At 40.5% G+C, this 22,337-nt stretch overlaps 1 protein-coding gene across 2 annotated transcripts; it reads left to right on the top strand.

Annotated features, from left to right (window-relative positions):
• Positions 1–181: 181 nt before the first annotated feature.
• Positions 182–9,760, top strand: lrrc18b (leucine rich repeat containing 18b). Of its 2 annotated transcripts, XM_061907342.1 has the most exons (6): positions 182–447; positions 746–829; positions 2,995–3,088; positions 3,372–3,434; positions 3,560–3,863; positions 8,388–9,760. In XM_061907342.1, exons 5-6 carry the CDS (start codon positions 3,606–3,608, stop codon positions 8,847–8,849), a joined length of 720 nt encoding a protein of 239 aa, XP_061763326.1. In that variant the 5' UTR covers positions 182–447; positions 746–829; positions 2,995–3,088; positions 3,372–3,434; positions 3,560–3,605; the 3' UTR covers positions 8,850–9,760. The 2 variants fall into 2 exon arrangements, with proteins under 2 accessions (XP_061763326.1, XP_061763327.1); XM_061907343.1 differs by lacking the exon at positions 746–829.
• The last annotated feature ends 12,577 nt before the right edge of the window (positions 9,761–22,337 follow it).

The following is a 22,337-nucleotide window of genomic DNA, read 5'->3' as shown; positions in this document are numbered from 1 at the left end:
TGTAAATTCTAAACAAACATGATGTCCGCCTTAAAAAAAAACCATGTGGTTGAAATACAGTTTATTAAACTGTGACAATATGTTTAAAGGTATTTCCACTTAAATTTTCCCGTACATGACCAGTTGTAAAATAATGCCCAGCTCTTTCCGAGTGTCACAAACACATCTCGATTGACAAGAGCACTCGCGCTGTGACGTCACCCATATGGAATAGTTACCACTCTGAAGACAAACATACAAACGAAAAATAAGCCCACGAAATTCCGTTTACGTCATGTGTGGCGCACACGTTTTCTGGCATTTTCTACGTGTAGTGCAGTCAAACATTTATTTATTGATTTATTAGTATAAAAAGGCGATGAACAGCGAGCAGTAATAGCGGCTAGTTAGTTAGCGATAGCCACACTATGCTATCCTTCTATGGGATAGCATATCCATCCATCATCTGTGAGTATCAACTCTCCTATCCATCCAGTTTTGTACCACTGGTCCCGTTTGGGGTCGTGGGGGGTTTATAATGTCACAAGTAAACATTACGGCACATTTTACACAATTGTGAATTGCCTATAGAATAGGTAGCAGTTTTGACTTTCAAATTTCCTAGTTGTTTCGACGCAGCTTATGTGCAATTCAAAATGAACTAGCAAGCTGACGTTAGGTAAACAACTCACAGCTTAGTAATGTTTGACACTTTATCATTGCTGCTGACTGTGTGTACATGTATGTCTGTATGTATGTGTGTTAGTGTGATATAGCAGTATCTTATTGAAGTATGGAAAATGGGTCAGACTGGAAATGTCCCTTGCTCAGCAGAAGTCAGAGGAATAAGGTCAGTTTTTCCCGTTTTTCCTTTTTTTTGCTAAATACAGATTCAAACAGTTGTGAGATTAAAATATTGAAAATAATGTCAGGGAAATCAAACACAGTACAATACATACGCTTTAGTTTAGGAGCTGAAAAGGTTAATTCAAGGTGAACAAGTATGTACATTATGTTACATGTTATATGTGTGAGCCATCAGTGCATTAGAAAGTAGAAAGAAAATGGAAACTGGCATTTCTATATACATATATATATGTATACATGCATATACATATATATATATATATATATATATATATATATATATATATATATATATATATATATATATATATATATATATATATATATTCATACACATATAAATGTAAATAAACATGTATATACATATTCATATATACACATATATACATATATATATACACATATGTATATATATTTATATATGTGTATATATTAGGGGTGTAACGGTGCGTGTATTTGTATTGAACCGTTTCGGTACGGGGGTTCCGGTTCGGTGCGGAGGAGTACCGAACGAGTTCCACACGGACATATGATGTAGCCGCCTATACTAAAGTCTTAACAAGCTGCTCCGCTCCGTTCTGCCTCGTCTCTGTCTGTACACATCACCCTGCATTGTCCCTCCCACACAACCATCTGATTGGTTACAATCGTAGCGGTAACAAGCCAATCAGCAGTGCGTATTCAGAGCGTATGTCGTCAGCGCTTCAGCGTCGAGCAGATAGGTCTTTAGCAGGGGAGCAACGGACTCTCCCCGAATTATACTAAACACTTCCAAGTCAAATACTTTCTAAACATCACTATGAGCCCGTTGACCTTCTAGAAACAAACTGCAGCTGAACTCACTCGCAGTCCTAGTTTGAAGTGAAGGCTAGTTATCTTTTAGCGTAACGTTAGCACATTTTGGGGTGTGTGCGTGTGTACGTGCGTGTGAGAGTGCGCATGTGTGTGTGTGTGTGTGTGTGTGAGTGTGTGTGTGTGTGTGTGTGTGTAACGGACAGTGTTGATTGAGGTGTGTTAAAGCAGCAAAAAAGTACATTATATTAAATGAAGAGTTTCTGTCTCTGATAGTGTATATACTAATGTAAGTGCATCATAAAGCCTACATGAACTCCAAGGTGTTCAGGGATGAATAGTCTCTGCTATTGATATTGTATGATTTTTTTTCAGCAATAGTTACATTAATCATTAGTAATGTAGCAGCCTGGTTTCGAATGGCAGGGTCCCTGCTATCTCATGTTGATACAAATATAATATTTACATAATACAAATCAACTACAGGCTTCCCCAATGCTGTAATAAATTAAGCATGATGAGTGGACTTGAAACTGTTCAATGTTGCACTTTTTATCTGTACAAAGTTGTGTCATTTTATTTCATCTAAGCAACAATTTGAGGCAGTTTAATGTGGATTAACGTGGGCAGAATTATTATAGTGTTTCCAATGTTACAAGGATCAAGCCATTGTTTACAAATTTGGTAAATAAATAACCAACACATTTGTATTTTGTTGTTTTCTTACTGTACCGAAAATGAACCGAACCGTGACCTCTAAACCGAGGTACGTACCGAACCGAAATTTTTGTGTACCGTTACACCCCTAGTATATATGTAAATATGTGTGTATATATGTATAGATGTGTATATACACATATATATATATATATATATATATATATATATATCATATTTTTGTGTTACAAGCTTGGCCATCCATCCATTTTCTACTACATGTTTTTGCCGCCATCTTGTGGTCAGGAGCACAATTACACCAAAACAACATTTTCTTGTCTTTCAATCAGCAAGAATGAGTTTTAGTCAGTTCTTATAGAGAATGAGTTTCAGTCGTTTCTAATGGAAAAAGCATAGTAAGCCACTGGGAGTACGCTCTGTTAAAAATAGCAGATATATTAAGAGTTCTTAAGAGAAAGTGTGTACTTTATTTTTATATCATATTGTATTTTATCATATTATAACAGTGTTGCAATCAACACCACAGTGCAATTTTATAAAGAAAAAACATGCATAAAACGTCTTGGTGAAATATCAGACCATCAAACTGAACAATCATCACATAAGCTGCACATGTATTGCCTGTTTTGGGCCCTAGGTTTGCATTGGTTGAAATCCATGTATTTTGTTCAATTTTAGGTGAAGAAATGCTGCAATGCATCAGTATTGTTTGGTCATGTCCCCCCTGAGCTGCAGAGCAAGTCATACATGTGATTTCACATGCTTTTTTATGGTGTGTAAAATTAATTTTCAATTCATTGTTTTAGGATGTGATTTTAGGGCTGATTGATCACTATTTGTTTAAGCAGTTGCTGAACTATGGACCAGAGTAGTTATGATATATTGTGAAATGTAGCTGTCCTGTTTAACAATGAGAAACAACTGAGGCAGTTGCTTGGAAACACAAGAACACAAATGCTATGTTTGTTCCAGTGAATCCGCAGTTTAGCTTACAACAGACGGACATAAAAAGACATTATTAACTATGTGTCAGTGTCATTTTATGTAATCCACAGTTTGGCAGATGAGTTGAAGAAACTCAATCCTCTGAACATTTTAAGGCTGATTTCTTAATGCAGGTAAGACATTAATATAATCCAGTTTTATTATTATTAAAATTAGATATGTTTTTTACATTACAAACAACATTAATTTTCATTGACATTTTGTTATTCGATTTTTATTTTGGTATTTTACTGAACAGCGCAGACAGGCCCTGACATTTTGTCAGGACATCACATTGCACAAGCATGCCCAAGAGTAAGAAAGGCAACAAACCCAAAGCCAGGGTTTTTGACTTGCAAATGGCGCAGAATTGCATAGAGCTGGCACCAGATGGCAAACAGCGCCTCAATCTCAGCTTCAAGGGATTCACAATAGTGCCAGAATGCATCGATAAGCTTTGCCGAATCGATGAAATCCTCCTGAGCCGGAACCTGATCAAGAAGCTTCCTGACTTTTTTGACGTTTTCAACAACGTCCACAATTTGGACCTGCACAGCAACTATGTGAGTATGATGGGAGCTTTATAAGACATTGATATTTGGATTCAACATGATTTGTATATTTTATTAGATTACTCATCCATGCCAATGTGGGGCTTGAAAACTTGTTTGAGTACTCGGATAGGAAAGTCAGTAATAAGCCTGTGTGTGTAAACAAAAGTTATTTGAGCCTGAAAAGCTATGTGACAATGACTGTTCCTCTACTCGTACGTGGAACACAACAAACAAAGCCGATTTCAACGATTCAGAGAATACTAGTAATTCCAGTTTGTATTGATGCAACTATGACTTTGGTTTACATCTACAAGCGAATAATGGTGTCCTCAACGGCAATGCAGCATCCTCGCTAGCAGCTAATGTCCCTATATAGTGCAGTTTCAAAATCACAAGTGAAATACATTTCTTAAAGATATCATTATCACTAGAAGATGAGGAATAGCTAAACATGCTACACTACATGTCAAATGAGGATACAAAAAATCATAGCTAACTACGAAGCAAGAGCTCTTGAATGTGAATAAGGGTGGGTGGATTGATACACATATCGACAGTAACAATAGGAAGTATTGAATCAATATTATTGTGATGAAATACATGTATTTTTTACTATTACAAAATATTTTTTGTTGTGTTTGTAATTTTTAATAAACTTAGAAAATATGTTTCTGCATGTAGGAGGACTTTGAGGGCAAAAACCAAAGGATTTAAATCAGATCCTGTAGTACTGTAGTGTTTGCTTATGTTTACTTATTTTGCTCGATTAACTTTATTTTGCTTAAAATATTGTATGTAATACAAGTAGATAAGGAAATAATTTCAATATTACACATCCTGTGTTTTTGTCTGATTCATAATTTTGATCAAAAAATTACTCTTTCCATGATCCTAAATGTGGCTCTGAAATGACAACACAGGCACGGCTTCTTAAAGACGGGCTCTTTACTTGGGTTTATGCCGTTAAAATTACAGGACAAGACATGAAATACAATGCTTTAGACATAGTTCAGTCACAGGCAAATAAAGTGCTAAACAAAATAGCTACCTCGTGGCCGCCTGCCATTTCGGAGGTTCTTGGGCAGCAAATATTTCAGTCTTGTGCATACTAAATGAGCGTACAACAATTAAACCAATGTTCTTTACAAATATACAGAACAATTCGACACATAATGACAAATACCTAGCAAAATGGTCTTGCTGCTGCTGATGGCTTCCTCAAAGTCTTTTGCATGTCTGGGCGAATGCAGGTCTCGCAACCCCTAATACTAAACCAAAACCTCGCGAGAATAGCGGTGTAACAAAGGAAATAAATTGCCCTTTTTATAGTGAACAAAATGTGTCTTATTTACGAAAAATGTAACATGAATTCACAACCATAATCATTTTCAACAAAAAATATTAACCCCTTAAAACAAAAATATTAAGTGTAAGTTTCAACAACACTTACACTAAACATTTGAAGTAAAAGTGTCAGCATTGGTAAGATCAATACTGCCCGTGTAACTACTCGTCATTGGATCAATACTAAAAATATAACAATATCAAAATGATATTATCACGGTATTAAAGCCACAGTACGATATTATTGTGGAATATGTAAAAAAAAAAAAGACTTAAAAATGCAATAGTAGAATGAAGTGGCAGGAATGTGTAATATAAACACACTTACTGTAATTGAACAAAAACATAATGCTCATATAATCATGTCATCATATTTATTTTTACAAACATGTAGTTTTAAGTGCAACAAATCATGCAGAAACATCTAATGTTTCAAGCAAATATTAAATAGGTTTTACAGTTGAGTGTCTTTAAAGTAAAAACGTAAACATCCAGTGTAAAACACTAATGTTCATTTTAGTGTTCTTTCAACTTTTACTTTTTGAGAAGTGGGTCCTATGCAGTAGACTTTTTTATATCAGTTTGGAAAAATGCTGTTTCTCAGAAAAGTCAACTTACAATTTAACTTTTAATAATGTAAATACCTTACAAATTGATGTTTAGCCTCGCTGGCTTTAAAATTATATTTTCCCTCGGCGCAGTGCGTCTTGACCGAGTCTGTTTTGGCCTGGAATGCTCGAGTCGAACGTAGCGCGCTTTATTACTTCCGCCGAAGAAGTTACATTTTCGCTACGATTTTTTTTTTTGTCTGTTTGTTAGTGTTACAGTCACTTTGTTGTGGTCACGCCTAAAAGGAAAGAAGGACGCTTTAAATGATAAATGGGTTGTACTTGTATAGCGCTTTTCTACCTTCAAGGTACTCAAAGCGCTTTGACACTACTTCCACATTTTACCCATTCACACACACATTCACACACTGATGGAGGGAGCTGCCATGCAAGGCGCCAACCAGCACCCATCAGGAGCAAGGGTGAAGTGTCTTGCTCAGGACACAACGGTTGGTTGGTTCTAGGTGGGATTTGAACCAGTGACCCTCAGGTTGCGCACGGCCACTCTTCCACTGCGCCACGCCGTCCCTTGGACTTACTAGTTTTTCTTGAACAGTTTATTTAAAAAAGGAGTGTGAATACAAACTACAGTGGTATTAATAAAACGAGTCGTGGCATCATACATAGGTGCGCGGTGATAAATTTTGCTGGTAATCTGAGAGAGAATCTCCCAAAATGCGCAGAGGATTTTGGGAGATGTAGTTTATTTTCAGCCAACGCAAATGCGCCGGAAAAAAAGCTACACTCACTAGGGATATAAAACCCTTTGTGATGGACGATTCGATTCGCATCTCGATACATGGTTACAATGAGATAAAAAAAATATTTATTTATAAAACAGAGCGATCCGATGTGATTCAATTTAGTATATCAACGATTCAATAAGATTCAATTCTATGATTAACATTTGTTGGACACTTTTTTTTTTGCACCACAAAAGAAGAAACTCATTCCCATTTTGTGTATACACTCTTCATGTTAGCGGAAAATAGTTAGGACCTTGGCACCGAGCGCTCAGCCGAGGTCTATCCAACGTAAGTCTATGAACATAACGTGATGAAAACTACTTGGATGAGAAGCCAAACGTCTATTAAGACAACTGATCAGTTGAATGCCATGGGAATAACAATAACGTGATGAATGAGAACACCCATAGGCGTATTCATCTTCAAATATAAAAAGACACATTCTATAAATGTGACATGCTTCCAGTATTTTCACCATTTTAAAACACCATATACTGTATCCCCAAAGATGTTTTATGAAGTAAAAAGGCAAACACATGTCAAATTTTTTTTCTTCCACGAGTCAAGTCTGTGTCGTCACAGACGTCTACGGGTTTTAGCCAATGGCTTGACAGGGCTGCGGGACTTCCAGGACAAGGATGGGAAATGACATGTGTTATGGAGGTGAACTGTTGTTTGAATCTTGCCTGAAAGGAGAGCGGGACATGACAATTGAGCCCGTTGCATGAGAAAGTTGCATGTTGTAAAATAAAGTGGGAATATGTCTGAGCTTCCAGTCCTTGAGATGTTACAATATTGATGGACGACACAGCACGGAGACGATGTGTTGACGTTACGTATCTTGACTTCGTCACTCGACTTTTTTTGGAAGATAACATTTCAAATGATTGCTAGTATCGCGCCACACCCCATCCATGTATCTACGTCTATTCTCGTCTCCAGCTACGTAAATAACGTAACAAACGTGTGACCATTTTCACGCACGACACTGGTTTTAAGGACAAAAACCTGCCAATTGATTTTTAGTTAAGCGTGATAACCAATTTTTTTCTGTCCATCCTCAATTAATCCAAGGATTCACAGCTACATCTTATTGATTTAGGGGACTGTTATGTATTTATCAACAATACATTCGCAAATAGATAATATATATAGCCGGAAATTACACAATATGTCTCAATTTATGTCAGAAGCCAAATAGGGAACTTTTATAATCTATTTGGAAATGGTTTTATTATCATTTATATTCGAAGTTATATATTGTGATATATATCGTTAGGTCGTGAGTTCAATCCCCGGCCAGGTCATTTAAAAGACTATATAAATGGGAACCATTACCTTCCTGCTTGGCACTCAGCAGCGAGGGTTGGAATTGGGGGTTAAATCACCAAAATGATTTCTGGGCGCGGTCACTGCTGCTGATCACTGTTCCTCTCACCTCCCAGGGGGTGAACAAGGAGATGGGTCAAATGCAAAGAACTAATTTCACCACACCTAGTGTGTGTGTGTGACATTGATTGATTGAAACTTGTATTAGTAGATTGCACAGTACATAGTCCGTATAATTGACCACTAAATGGTAACACCCGAATAAGTTTTTCAACTTGTTTAAGTCGGGAGTCCATGTTAATCAATTCATGGTAAATTATTGGTACTTTAACTTAATAAGAGGAGGTTGCAATATATATCGCAGTGTAGATATTAAGACATATCGCTAATCCCTAAATAGCACTAAACATGTATGGCGCACTCTCAATCCCAGTGGCATTCAAATAAATCACAGTATTAGTCATGTTGAATAGTGTATGTTATAACTGCCTGTTTTTTGACAACAGCTGGAGGTGCTTCCTCCGTCAATCGGTCTACTGAAAAACCTGCTCACTTTAAATTGCTGCAACAACCGTCTAACACACGTCCCCAAGGAGATCGGCCTGCTGCAGAATCTCCGCACGCTCCACCTGGGTCTCAACATGCTTCAGACGCTCCCCTCCACCATCGGGGACTTGAAGGAGCTCACCTACATCGGCCTCTCCGACAACAAATTTTCCCAAGTCCCCAAGTGCCTCGCGCAGCTCCAGAATCTGAAGAAAGCCAACCTAGACAGGAATCCCATCCCCCCGCCGAAAATCATCAAGCCTACACCTATCCCAAAGATGTTTCATTTAATCAAGTCATGCGATCTATGTGATGACTGCCGGAGAAAGTGCCGGACAGAGAGGAAGAAACTAGCGGAGGCGCTGAACATGAAGGAACAGCCTCCTGCAGCACATGTGGCACGTCCGGAAGTCGTTACCTAAAAAGATCCGTCTGAGGGGTAATGGGTTCCCCAAAGGAGGAGTCTGTGTCTTGAATGAAGTAGCTGTTATTGGACAGAGCTAGAGTGCACTTCTCTCTCACCAAAGCTGTTGTCAACTTGTGACGTCAGCCTGCAACATAAGGGAGGAACTGTTTGCGCACTTCAACACAAGGTCCAGGTCAGTGCCGCTCCTTGTCAAGGAGCTCTAACCATTGCCTGAGTAAGTGCAGAATATTAGACATTTGCCCTTTTTCTTCCAATGTTGTTGCTTAATTACGTCTTATAATGGAGCAAACGTCTAGCTAATTTTAACAGCCATAATGCAACAAGTAGGTATTTGTAATACATACCATTAACCAATGATGATGCTTTTCCATGACACTCACAGGCAGGATAAATTCAATTATAATCTATGCATCTCCACTAGAGGGCTGCAAAGACTACTGGTGAACGCAATGACTTTCTAATAAACACAGGAAACAATTGAAAAATACATATAATTCTTTGAAGCAACAGACACTCACTTTAAAATAAACAAAATGAATATGTTAATGTGTAAGTGAATGAACAAGGTGGTGAATGCTGAGTTGCTGTTTGATTATTTGCCTGTTGGTTATAGATACAGGCTGTCAAACTCAATCGCAGAAAACTCAAAGCATACTTTAGATATAGTGGGCCGAACATTTATTAATTGACATGCATATAATGGGTGAGAGCTGCGTTGTTGGTTGGCAGAGATGGCTGTGGTTGCTTGTTTAGATTAAGGGATTGTCAATTGACCAATCCTCATGACACCGGGCAAAAGCTACAGTGTTTTATATGCCCACATAAACAGCATAATACTCACTTTAGGATAATTTAACAAAACTGAGAGTGTATAAATGGACCCAATAAGGGGCAATTACAATTAACTTTGTGTCATTTAGCTGGGGACATCCTTCAACTACCTCTGGGGGTCCCCACACTCCACTGTATGTATTTATTTAGTTTGCCTTTTTTGCCCACCCCTATAATGCTATTTATTTTGTGTGTTGTTTGGGAACAGTTGGCAACGGTTATGTGGGGTAAAGCTTCATGAACTCTACACACCTTGATGTGTGTGCCTAAGATTGTGTTGGACGTCTTAGATAAAGAGAGCAGTTATGATTTGGGTTTGTAGAGTAAACAACTAAAAACTACGATTAGAACATTGTTTTTTCTTAACGCATATATTTGCCTAAATATGACCAAGAACACGCATTATTTTGGGTCTCGAAAGTAAAAATCTAATCCTCAGGAGAGAATCATTCTTCAATTTTCCAGTTTGTTTCTTTTTTGAGGCGTTAGCTTTAAACGTCCCTCTGTCTCTGACTCTTTTGTCGTCATGTGACATGAGTGCATGACTGTTTGGATTTTTCTTAGGAGTTTTGATGACCCACTTTATATTGCCTTGATTGGCCAGTCCGCAATGTTTCACCCTAACCTTGGCCAATTGTGACTCATCATTGGAACACCCATCCATCCATCCATTTCCTACCGCCTATTCCCTTTGGGGTCGCGGAGGGGGCGCTGGTGCCTATCTCAGCTACAATCGGGCGGAAGGCGGTGTACACCATGGACAAGTCGCCACCTCATCGCAGGGCCAACACAGATAAACATTCACACTTACATTCACACACTAGGGCCAATTTAGTGTTGCCAATCAACCTATCCCCAGGTGTATGTCTTTGAAGGTGGGAGGAAGCCGGAGTACCCGGAGGGAACCCACACAGTCACAGGGAGAACATGCAAACTCCACACAGAAAGATCCTGAGCCCGGTATGAACCCAGGACTACTCAGGACCTTCGTATTGTGAGGCAGACGCACTAACCCCTCTCCCACCGTGCTGCCTCATTGGAACACCAACCTACCATAATGGATTTTCTGCCTATGTATGGATGTTCTCATTTATCTAAGTCATTGTATTTTATAATTTTTTTTTTTTTTTTGCCTCTAATCATAGTTCATCTTCTCTTCTTGTAGCCTGTAGCTTTGATATAAGCTACCTCGCGATATGGGTCTAAAAATAACTAAGGAATCGCTTCTCGTTCAAAAAGTAGTAAAGCTACTGCCAAGCTACTGGGAAATGTGGTTAAGCTACTTAGGTTAGCCACATGTTTGATTGATTGATTGATTTATTGAAACTTTTATTAGTAGATAGCACAGTTCTGTATACATTCCGTACAATTGACCAAAGAATGGTAACACCCGAATAAGTTTTTCAACTTGTTTAAGTCGGGGTCCACGTTAATAATTAATGGTACAAATATATACTAATAGCATATCACACAAGTTAATCATCATAGTATATACATTGAATTATTTACATTATTTACAATCCGGGGGTGGGATGAGGAGCTTTGGTTGACATCAGTACTTCAGTCACTGTTACCGACCATCATGGTTATCATGCATCATTAATGTGTTTTTGTACAGCTGAAATTTATTTTCATGAAAAAATATGTGATCGGCCATTGCTGATTAAATGTCTTTTAATGCCGATCACAAACACCAATTGTCTTAAGCTGACAAGCAGCTAGCAGCTAATTATGTGTCTCCGTACACAGTGTGGACACGCTCTCCTAAACTAATACTAATCACCTGAATTACAGCAAATAAACTGCATTTCTTAATATTTGAAGTATCATTATCAAGTAATGATATTACTGGAGAACGAGGCTAAACATGTTACACACAGATGAGCAAACCAAGCGCAGCAATACTATTAGCTAAACCAGTGCTTCTCAAATATTTTCTGTTACGCCCCCCCAGGAAGAAAAAAATATTTTGCGCCCCCCACTCTCCACCATGACTAAAAATAGTATATTCTGTCGATTAATTTGTTATGACAATACCTCTGCATACCATTGTAAGGTTATAAAAAATAAAGGAAACAACACACCAGTTTGTCCTTGTCCCCCATTGTGTTTACCGTGAAGCCAAGTGGGACATGCGCTCATCATAATCTGGTACAGCAAAAAAAATAAAAAATGTTCCCCTAACCCCCCCCCCCCCCCCCCCCCCCTCCTTCCCAAAAGGGGGCTTCCCCCACTGCTTGAGAACGACTGAGCTAAACTAAGCTGGCTCGAAACAATATTAAGAATTAGTTGAGGAGGGCGGATCGCTCTGTAAATTGGTGGTGTTTACTCAAAGGATAGTATCACTATATGATCAATTGTGGAGTGATCAGATTGATATAACTGTTGTCAAAACATTTTTGTTGTTGTTTTAGTTCATTTTTACTAACTCGGGTACTAATCCCAATAGACAGGAGGACTTTGATGGCAAAAAACAATTTATTTCATAATATTATTTATTTTTCCTACATTTAACACACTTTCTTGTGGTCTACATAACATGCAATGGTGGTTCTTTGGTCAACATTTTGCATTGATTATGTTTTCAGACCATTTTAAGCTGCTTTTAGACAGTCTCTTCGGGATGCGGCGTTTTGTGGGCAGGTCCTTTTTACGTGCCTCGACCTGGACCGCACCGCGTCCTCTTTACACCATCTTTGTTAGAGTTTTTAGCCCCTCTATATCGAGTCTACTGACAGTTATAAGTTTGAACTATACACTAAATTGTATTAGAAATGGCAACAACAAAGGATGCATGTGCATGTATAAAAGTCTTCCCACAAGAGAATAGCAATTTATACTGTAAGTTTATTGACTACAGCATGGACTTTGGGTACATTTACTCAATATCATGTATAGATAAGTCTTATTTGCTAAATTTAGCCATGCAAGCCAGTTGTACAATGCATTTGGATCTATGCAAATGGACACAAGATTGGATTTCGATCATTTTGCATTTAGCTAAATAAAACACAAGATTCTTATTTCCACATTGGGATCAATTATCTGGCTCATGTCAGTGTCTTGCCTCTTACTATGTCAACCAAGGCAGTCAATAGGCTTTGAAAAGTGCAAATAACCTTACAACCCACCGACCTGCTTTTGTTTTCTCCACATCAATAATCTATGGTGTACTGAGTGGACACAAATACGATCTCATCAAATACACTCATTAGGATTCAAACTGCATGATATTGACTAGATGGGTGTGACATTTGTAGGGAAAAACAAAGCCTACAAATGGTAATAAGCATTTGACTTTATATTATTGTACTTACATTTATCAAAGCATTGAACTTGAATTGTGCACACACTGATAAACACAAACACTCGATTGGCTCTGCAGCCTGCCAGGGGCCTGTTGCCATCTAAAGTTCTTTGCACAATGCTCCCATACACGTGTGCACTGCCAGTAAAATTGCAAATCAATTCACAGCTATATGCGCACACAAGTAGATGTACCATATGCTTGTTTTTTCTCCCCCACTCAGCTCTTCTATTATTGCTAAATTGACTGTCTCGCTCTGTAAATCGATCACCCAAATACAAACAGGCAGGAAGAATGACTGAAACTGCTGCAGCAGCCAAACCATGTGGCCACAAATAGAATGTAATTAATTTTGTTTATGTAGCTTTAGTTGCCTATCGGCTGAGAGCACACCTAAACTGTTAACTGGAGACTAAACTAAAAAAATGCAGCACCATCTTTAAGGTTAATCTGAAATGTGTTGACTGTGCAAATGGGAGCTAAAAGGACTAACGGTGAACAATTTGTTTATACGTGAAGAAAACATCCAACAGTGGTTGGAGGTTGCACATTTTGAGAGGATGTACCATTTTATTTAACGACAGCTGTGAAAATCATTCAACGTTTTGACCATCTAGATCAGTAGAAAGAAAGTACTTTTAAACCACATTTGAATACAAAACTACCGTAACCTATTCAGTTCAGTTCAGTTTCAGCATCACACAATTCCAGTTGTTTCATTACAGCACGTCCGAAAAGGAGTAGGAATAAGCAGTTTATTTAATCCTACTCCTTTTCATACCATAGCAACTTTATACAATTTCCTTGTTCTCTGTAACAGAACAGTGAACAAATAAATAATATACCATAGTAAGCATACAATATTAAATACATAAAAAATCTTTGTCTCAATAAAAAAAGGGTTCAAGATGTTAATAATATTTATTGTTCTGTCTACTTTGTGAACACTCGTAGTTTGAACTACTTTGAACTTCTAGTTTCTTCAAAATTTTGCTCAGATTACTGCTTTGCACAATCTTGATATTCTCTCAATGAGCTTCAAGAGCCTTCAGTGACAATCTACACTGTAAATAATTGTGTACCACATTGAAATGAGAAGGTGTGTCCGAACTTTTGGCCTGTACTGTATATATATATATATATATATATATATATATATATATATATATATATATATATATATATATATATAATATATATATTATATTTGTGTATATATAATATATATATATATACACAAACCCCGTTTCCATATACCGGTAAGTTGGGAAATTGTGTTGGAAGTACATACAAACGGAATATAATGATTTGCAAATCATTTTCAAACCATATTCAATTGGAATGCACTACAAAGACAAGATATTTGATGTTCAAACTCATAACCTTTTTTTTGTTTTGCAAATAATAATTTACTTAAAATTTTAATGGCTGCAACACGTGACAAAGTAGTTGGGAAAGGGCATGTTCACCACTGTGTTACACCACCTTTTCTTTTAACAACACTCAATAAACGTTTGGAAACTGAGGAAACTAATTGTTGAAGCTTTGAAAGTGGAATTCTTTCTCATTCTTGTTTTATGTAGAGCTTCAGCCGCTGTCGTATTTTACGCTTCATAGTACGCCACACAATCAAGATGGGAGACAGGTCTGGACTGGCGGCGGCCCAGTAAAGTACCCGCACTCTTTTTTTTACAAAGCCACGCTGTTGTAACATGTGCTGAATGTGGCTTAGTATTGTCTTGCTGAAATAAGCAGGGCCGTCCATGAAAAAGACAGCGCTTTGATGGCAGCATTTGTTGTTCCAAAACCTGTATGTACCTTTCAGCATTAATGGTGCTTTCACAGATGTGTAAGTTACCCATGCCTTGGGCACTAATGCACCCCCATACCATCACAGATGCTGGCTTTTGAACTTTGCGTCGATAACATGCTGGATGGTTCGTTTCCCCTTTGGTCCAGATGACACGATATCGAATATTTCCAAAAACATTTTGAAATGTGGACTCGTCAGACCACAGAACACTTTTCTACTTTGCATCAGTCCATCTTAGATGATCTCGGACCCAGAGAAGCCGGCTGCGTTTCTGGATGTTGTGGATAAATGGCTTTTGCTTTGCATAGTAGAGCTTTAACTTGCACTTACAGATGTAGCGACCAACTGTATTTAGTGACAGTGGTTTTTCTGAAGTGTTCCTGAGCCCATGTGGTGATATCCTTTAGATATTGATGTCTGTTTTTGATACAGTGCCGTCCGAGGGATCGAAGGTCACGGTCATTCAATGTTAGTTTCCGGCCATGCCGCTTGCGTGGAGTGATTTCTCCAGATTTTCGAAATATTTTGATGATATTATGGACCATAGATGTTGAAATCCCAAAATTTCGTTCTTAAACTGTTTGACTATTTTCTCATGCAGTTGTGGACAAAGGAGTGTACCTCCCCCCATCCTTTAGAATATTATCTATAGGTGGGACCTCAACCTCAATCATCCTAATGCCAATTACAGCAAAGATTCATAAAAAGGCTATTAATTTCAAAATTTTGAATTTTGACAAAAGATAGATAAAACACAAAAAAACTAATTGTTCTCTGCAGAGGACACACATGCGTGTGCAGGGTCTTAGGAGAAAAAATCAGTACTGTAGCTAATAATGATAAGATGTGCCGCATTCATTTGCAATAAGACATCTGCACAGCAGCAGTGTTGCTTAAGCAGGCCCATTGAAAATTAGAGACAGAAAGAACAAGTCAGTCAGTCCAGGAGTTGCCATCCATGTTGTGTCACAGCCTGCACAACCTCTCAGCTCTCTTCATTGCGATTAGTGGATGAAGTCATGGCCATGTGCTAATTGTCAGTGAAAGAGCAGTCGGGGCGGAAGACAAATGGGGGTGTAAAAGGGGTGAGCGGAAGCAACACCTGCCTCGTTTGTGGCCACTGAGTCCGTCAAAGCACTCGCTTAATAATCCATCAGTCGACTTTTCTTTGTCTTAATTGCAATATGAGAGTAAGATGGTGACGAGATTGTTAGAATTAACATATTTCATTTTACAGTTTTTTTTTTAAATGGCTGTATAAATGTGACATTTGCTTGTAAAATATAATGTTTATTAATACAGTAGGATAGACCTTTTTTATACGAGTTAAATTATCAAATACAAACAACGTTTCCATATGAGTTGGGAAATTGTGTTAAATGTAAATATAAACAGAATACAATGATTTGCAAATTATTTTCAACCCATATTCAATTGAATGCACTACAAACTATATTTGATGTTCAAACTCAAACTTTGTTATTTTTTTGCAAATAATTAACTTAGAATTTCATGGCTGCAACACGTGCCAAAGTAGTTGGGAAAGGGCATTGTGGTGGGCGTGGCCTGGGCACCTGCGAGGAAGCGGGGTGTGGCAGAGCTGGCTTCGAGGTTGGCGACAGGTGAGTGGATGACACAGCTGAAAGTGGTCATCTAATCACCTGTCGTTCTGTTAAAAAGGCCGCAGTCGGGAGGCGGCGGCAGTTGAAACTGGAGCACACGACACATCCATCCATCCATCCATCCATCTTCTTCCGCTTATCCGAGGTCGGGTCGCGGGGGCAACAGCCTAAGCAGGGAAGCCCAGACTTCCCTCTCCCCAGCCACTTCGTCCAGCTCTTCCCGGGGGATCCCGAGACGTTCCCAGGCCAGCCGGGAGACATAGTCTTCCCAACGTGTCCTGGGTCTTCCCCGTGGCCTCCTACCTAAACACCTCCCTAGGGAGGCGTTCGGGTGGCATCCTGACCAGATGCCCGAACCACCTCATCTGGCTCCTCTCGATGTGAAGGAGCAGCGGCTTTACTTTGAGTCCCTCCCGGATGGCAGAGCTTCTCACCCTATCTCTAAGGGAGAGCCCCGCCACACGGCGGAGGAAACTCATTTCGGCCGCTTGTACCCGTGATCTTATCCTTTCGGTCATGACCCAAAGCTCATGACCATAGGTGAGGATGGGAACGTAGATCGACCGGTAAATTGAGAGCGTTGCCTTCCGGCTCAGCTCCTTCTTCACCACAACGGATCGGTACAACGTCCGCATTACTGAAGACCCCGCACCGATCCGCTTGTCGATATCACCATCCACTCTTCCCCCACTCGTGAACAAGACTCCAAGGTACTTGAACTCCTCCACTTGGGGCCGGGTCTCCTCCCCAACCCGGAGATGGCATTCCACCCTTTTCCGGGCGAGAACCATGGACTCGGACTTGGAGGTGCTGATTCTCATTCCGGTCGCTTCACACTCGGCTGCGAACCGATCCATTGAGAGCTGATGATCCCGGTCAGATGAAGCCATCAGGACCACATCATCTGCAAAAAGCAGAGACCTAATCTTGCAGTCACCAAACCAGAACCCCTCAACGCCTTGACTGCGCCGAGAAATTCTGTCCATAAAAGTTATGAACAGAATAGGTGACAAAAGACAGCCTTGGCGGAGTCCAACCCTCACTGGAAATGTGTTCGACTTACTGCCGGCAATGCGGACCAAGCTCTGGCACTGATCGTACAGGGAGCGGACCGCCACAATAAGACAGTCCGATACCCCATACTCTCTGAGCACTCCCCACAGGACTTCCCGAGGGACACGGTCGAATGCCTTCTCCAAGTCCACAAAGCACATGTAGACTGGTTGGGCAAACACCCATGCATTATCAAGAACCCTGCCGAGAGTATAAAGCTGGTCCACAGTTCCACGACCAGGACGAAAACCATACTGTTCCTCCTGAATCCGAGGTTCGACTATCCGGCGTAGCCTCTTCTCCAGTACACCTGAATAAACCTTACCGGGAAGGCTGAGAAGTGTGATCCCACGATAGTTGGAACACACCCTCCCTCCAGTCCCCCTTCTTAAAGAGAGGAACCAATACCCTGGTCTGCCAATCCAGAGGTACCGCCCCCGATGTCCACGCGATGCTGCAGAGTCTTGTCAACCAAGACAGCCCCACAGCATCCAGAGCCTTAAGGAACTCCGGGCGGACCTCATCCACCCCTGGGGCCTTGCCACCGAGGAGCGACCTCATTCCCAGAAATAGGAGAGTCCACCACATATTCCCCAGGCACTGCTTCTTCATAGGAAGACGTGTTGGTGGGATTGAGGAGGTCTTCGAAGTATTCCTTTCACCTATCCACAACATCCGCAGTTGAGGTCAGCAGAACACCATCCGCAACATACACAGTGTTGATAGTGCACTGCTTCCCCTTCCTGAGGCGGCGGACGGTGGTCCAGAATCGCTTCGAAGCTGTCCGGAAGTCGTTTTCCATGGCTTCCCCGAACTCCTCCCATGTCCGAGTTTTTGCCTCCGCGACCGCTGAAGCTGCACACCGCTTGGCCTGTCGGGACCTGTCCACTGCCTCCGGAGTCCTATGAGCCAAAAGGACCCAATAGGACTCCTTCTTCAGCTTGACGGCATCCCTCACCGCTGGTGTCCACCAAGGGGTTTTAAGATTTCCACCCCAACAAGCACCAACTACCTTGCGGCCACAGCTCCGATCAGCCGCCTCGACAATAGAGGTGCGGAACATGGTCCACTCGGACTCAATGTCCAGCACCTCCCTCGTGACTCGCTCAAAGTTCTTCCGGAGGTGGGAATTGAAACTTTCTCTGACAGGAGACTCTGCCAGACGTTCCCAGCAGACCCTCACAATGCGTTTGGGCCTCCCAGGTCTGCCCCGCATCCTCCCCCACCATCGCAGCCAACTCACCACCAGGTGGTGATCGGTAGAAAGCTCCGCCCCTCTCTTCACCCGAGTGTCCAAAACATAAGGCCGCAAATCCGATGACACAACTACAAAGTCGATCATGGAACTGCGGCCTAGGGTGTCCTGGTGCCAAGTGCACATATGGACACCTTTATGTTTGAACATGGTGTTTGTTATGGACAAACTGTGACGAGCACAAAAGTCCAATAACACGATACAGACAATTAAAAAGACCCTGGTTGAAAAGCACACGGGACTGTTGATTGTCTAAAATAAAGACGTATCAAACCTGATAAAGATGTCATGTTTCCAAGAACCATGGAACCCGCACGAAGTCTTCCACAGGCATGTTCACCACTGTGTTGCATCACCTTTTCTTTTAACAAAACTCAATAAACATTTGGGAACTGAGGAAACTAAATGTTGAAGCTTTGAAAGTGGAATTCTTTCTCATTCTTGTTTTATGTAGAGCTTCAGTCGTACAACAGTCCGCTGTCGTATTTTACGCTTAATAATGTGCCACACATTTTCGATGGGAGACAGGTCTGGACTACTGACGGGCCAGGAAAGTACCCGCACTCCTTTTTACGAAGCCACGCTGTTGTAACGTGCTGAATGTGGCTTGGCATTGTCTTGCTGAAATAAGCAGGGGCACCCATGTAAAAGACGGTGCTTAGATGGCAGCATATGTTGTTCCAAAGCCTGTATGTACCTTTCAGCATTAATAGTGCTTTTACAGATGTGTAAGTTACCCATGCCTTGGGCACTAATGCACCCCCATACCATAACAGATGCTTTGCGTCGATAACAGTCTGAATGGTTCGCTTCCTCTTTGGTCCGGATGACACAATGTCGAATATTTCCAAAAACAATTTGAAATGTGGACTCGTCAGACCACAGAACACTTCTCCACTTTGCATCAGTCCATCTTAGATGATCTCGGAAGCCAGCAGCGTTTCTGGATGTTGTTGATAAATTGCTTTCACTTTGCATAGTAGGGCTTTACTTGCACTTACAGATGTAGCGACAAACTGTATTTAGTGACAGTGGTTTGTTGAAGTGTTCCTGAGCCCATGTGGTGATATCCTTTAGAGATTGATGTCGGTTTTTGATACAGTGCCGTCTGAGGGATCGAAGGTCACGGTCATTCAATGTTGGTTTCCGGCCATGACTCTTACGTGGAGTGATTTCCCCAGATTATCTGAACCTTTTGATGATATTATGAACCGTAGATGTTGAAATCCCTAAATTTCTTGCAATTGCACTTTGAGAAACGTTGTTCTTAAACTGTTTTGACTATTTGCTCACGCAGGGGGTCTACCTTGCCCTATCCTTTCTTGTGAAAGACTGAGCATTTTTGTGAAGATGTTTTATACCCAATCATGGCACCCACCGGTTCTCAATTAGCCTGGACACCTGTGGGATGTTCTGAATAATTTTTTGATGAGCATCCCTCAACTTTATCAGTATTTAATGCCACCTTTCTCAACTTCTTTGTCACGTGTTGCTGGCATCAAATTCTAAAGTTAATGATTATTTGCAAAAAAAAAAAGTGTTTATCACTTAGAACATCAGATATGTTGTCTTTGTAGCATATTCAACTGAATATGGGTTGAAAATGATTTGCAAATCATTGTATTCCGTTTATATTTACATCTAACACAATTTCCCAACTTATATGGAACTGGGGTTTGTATGACTGGTCCTCAAAAACTGTGGGGTAGACAGTCCAATGTGATCCACAGTTCTTCCCGCGTCCTCAAATCATTTGTGGCAGCTTTGGGGTACTTTGAAGACTGCCAGCAACTTCCGATTTGTCGACAAACCAGAGCAACGCTTACTCCAATCAGCAGATGTCTTGTTGTCATAATTCCAAATAGATAGATATCTTCACGTCCTCGACAGAAAAGGGTCGCCAGGCACGCGGCACTCCTTCTTTCCCCAACAGTCTGTCACGTGTCCAGCAACAACCGCTTCGTCACGACAGCAGGTTCCCCCAACCCCATAGTTCCAATGTTTACATTTGGAGAGCAGTGCAAAAAGAGGCAACAAGAAAGTTAAGAGAAGACAAAGAAGCAAGCAGGAGAGATAAAAGAGAGGAAAGGGGAGCGTCCACCCTCGATGAGTGCCAGAGAGAAATAGGATATTTGGTTATATGTCCCTTGGCAAGTTTCACTACAATAAGGGGCTTTAGGTAGCTATCCACAAGCTTCTGGCAAGCTTCTGGTTGAATTGTTGACCACTCTTGACAAAATTGGTGCAGTTCAGCTAAATATGTTGGTTTTCTGACATGGACTTGTTTCTTCAGCATTGTCCACACGTTTAAGTCAGGACTTTGGGAAGGCGATTCTAAAACCTTAATTCTAGCCTGATTTAGCGATTGATTTACCACTTTTGACATGTGTTTGCGGTCATTGTCCTGTTGGAACACCCAACTGCGCCCAACACCGAACCTCCAGGCTGATGATTTTAGGTTGTCCTGAAGAATTTGGAGGTAATCCTCCTTTTTCATTGTCGCATTTACTCTCTGTAAAGTACCAGTTCCATGAGCAGGAAAACAGGCCCAGACCATAGTACTACCACCACCATGATAGATTGTAGGAATGGTGTTCCTGGGATTAAAGGCCTCACCTTTTCTCCTTCAAACATATTGCTGGGTATTGTGGCCAAACTGAATTTTTTTTCTGACATCACATGGACAAAGATGAGACCTTCTGGAGGAAAGTTCTGTGGTTGCCTTATTGCAGTGTAACTTGCCAAGGGAAGTGTAACCAAATATTAGCATTGCTGTATGTATGCTTTTGACTAAGCAGATTTGGTCCCATTTTCAGTAGGGCCATAATAAATTCATAAAATAACCAAACTTCTTGAAGGTTGATTGTGACCAACAGGTATGTGCTCCAATCGCTATATCCCAAAAAATAAAGAGTTGTAGAAATTATTGGAAACGCAAGACAGCCATGATATTATGTTCTTTACAAGTGTATGTAAACTTTTGATCGCGACTGTACATACTGACACAGATTCCACAAAAAGCTTTCAAAATATGCCTTTAAATAGTGCCATTGCGCGGCATAGCACTCTGTCTCCCACTGAGAGAGATGAGCAGAGCGATGAAGGGCGGCTATTTAACTTTTGTTTTTATATATAAATCTCGAGACCCAAGAAATATGACAAACTATATCAGGGGTGTCAAACTCAAATACAGAGTGGGCCAAAATTTAAAACTGAACAAAGCCGCGGGCCAAGGTTGAACAAATTAACCTTTTAATAGGGACCCAAACAAGTTTTGCAATGAATATTGAACAAGCAAGGCTTAAATAGGGCAGCATGGTGGTACAGGGGTTAGTTATTCTGCCTCAATATACGAAGGTCCTGAGTAATCCTGGGTTCAATCCCGGGCTTCAGATCTCTCTTTGTGGAGTTTGCATGTTCTCCTCGTGACTGCGTGGGTTCCCTCCGGGTACTCGGGCTTCCTCCCATGCAAACAGGCAGAGCTTATACAACGTAATAGTGCAAAATCAACTTTCAAAAAACAAAGAAATATCAGTGGTATATTAAATAAAATTTAATTTAAAAAGTTATTGACTCTTTTCTATTTGTAGCTTTCTGAGGTA

Source organism: Nerophis ophidion, linkage group LG08 (assembly GCF_033978795.1).
Source record: "Nerophis ophidion isolate RoL-2023_Sa linkage group LG08, RoL_Noph_v1.0, whole genome shotgun sequence".
Taxonomy (NCBI): Eukaryota; Metazoa; Chordata; class Actinopteri; order Syngnathiformes; family Syngnathidae; genus Nerophis; species Nerophis ophidion.
The sequence above is the reverse complement of the archived record's forward strand: the minus strand, read 5'-3'. Positions and strand labels throughout refer to the sequence as shown.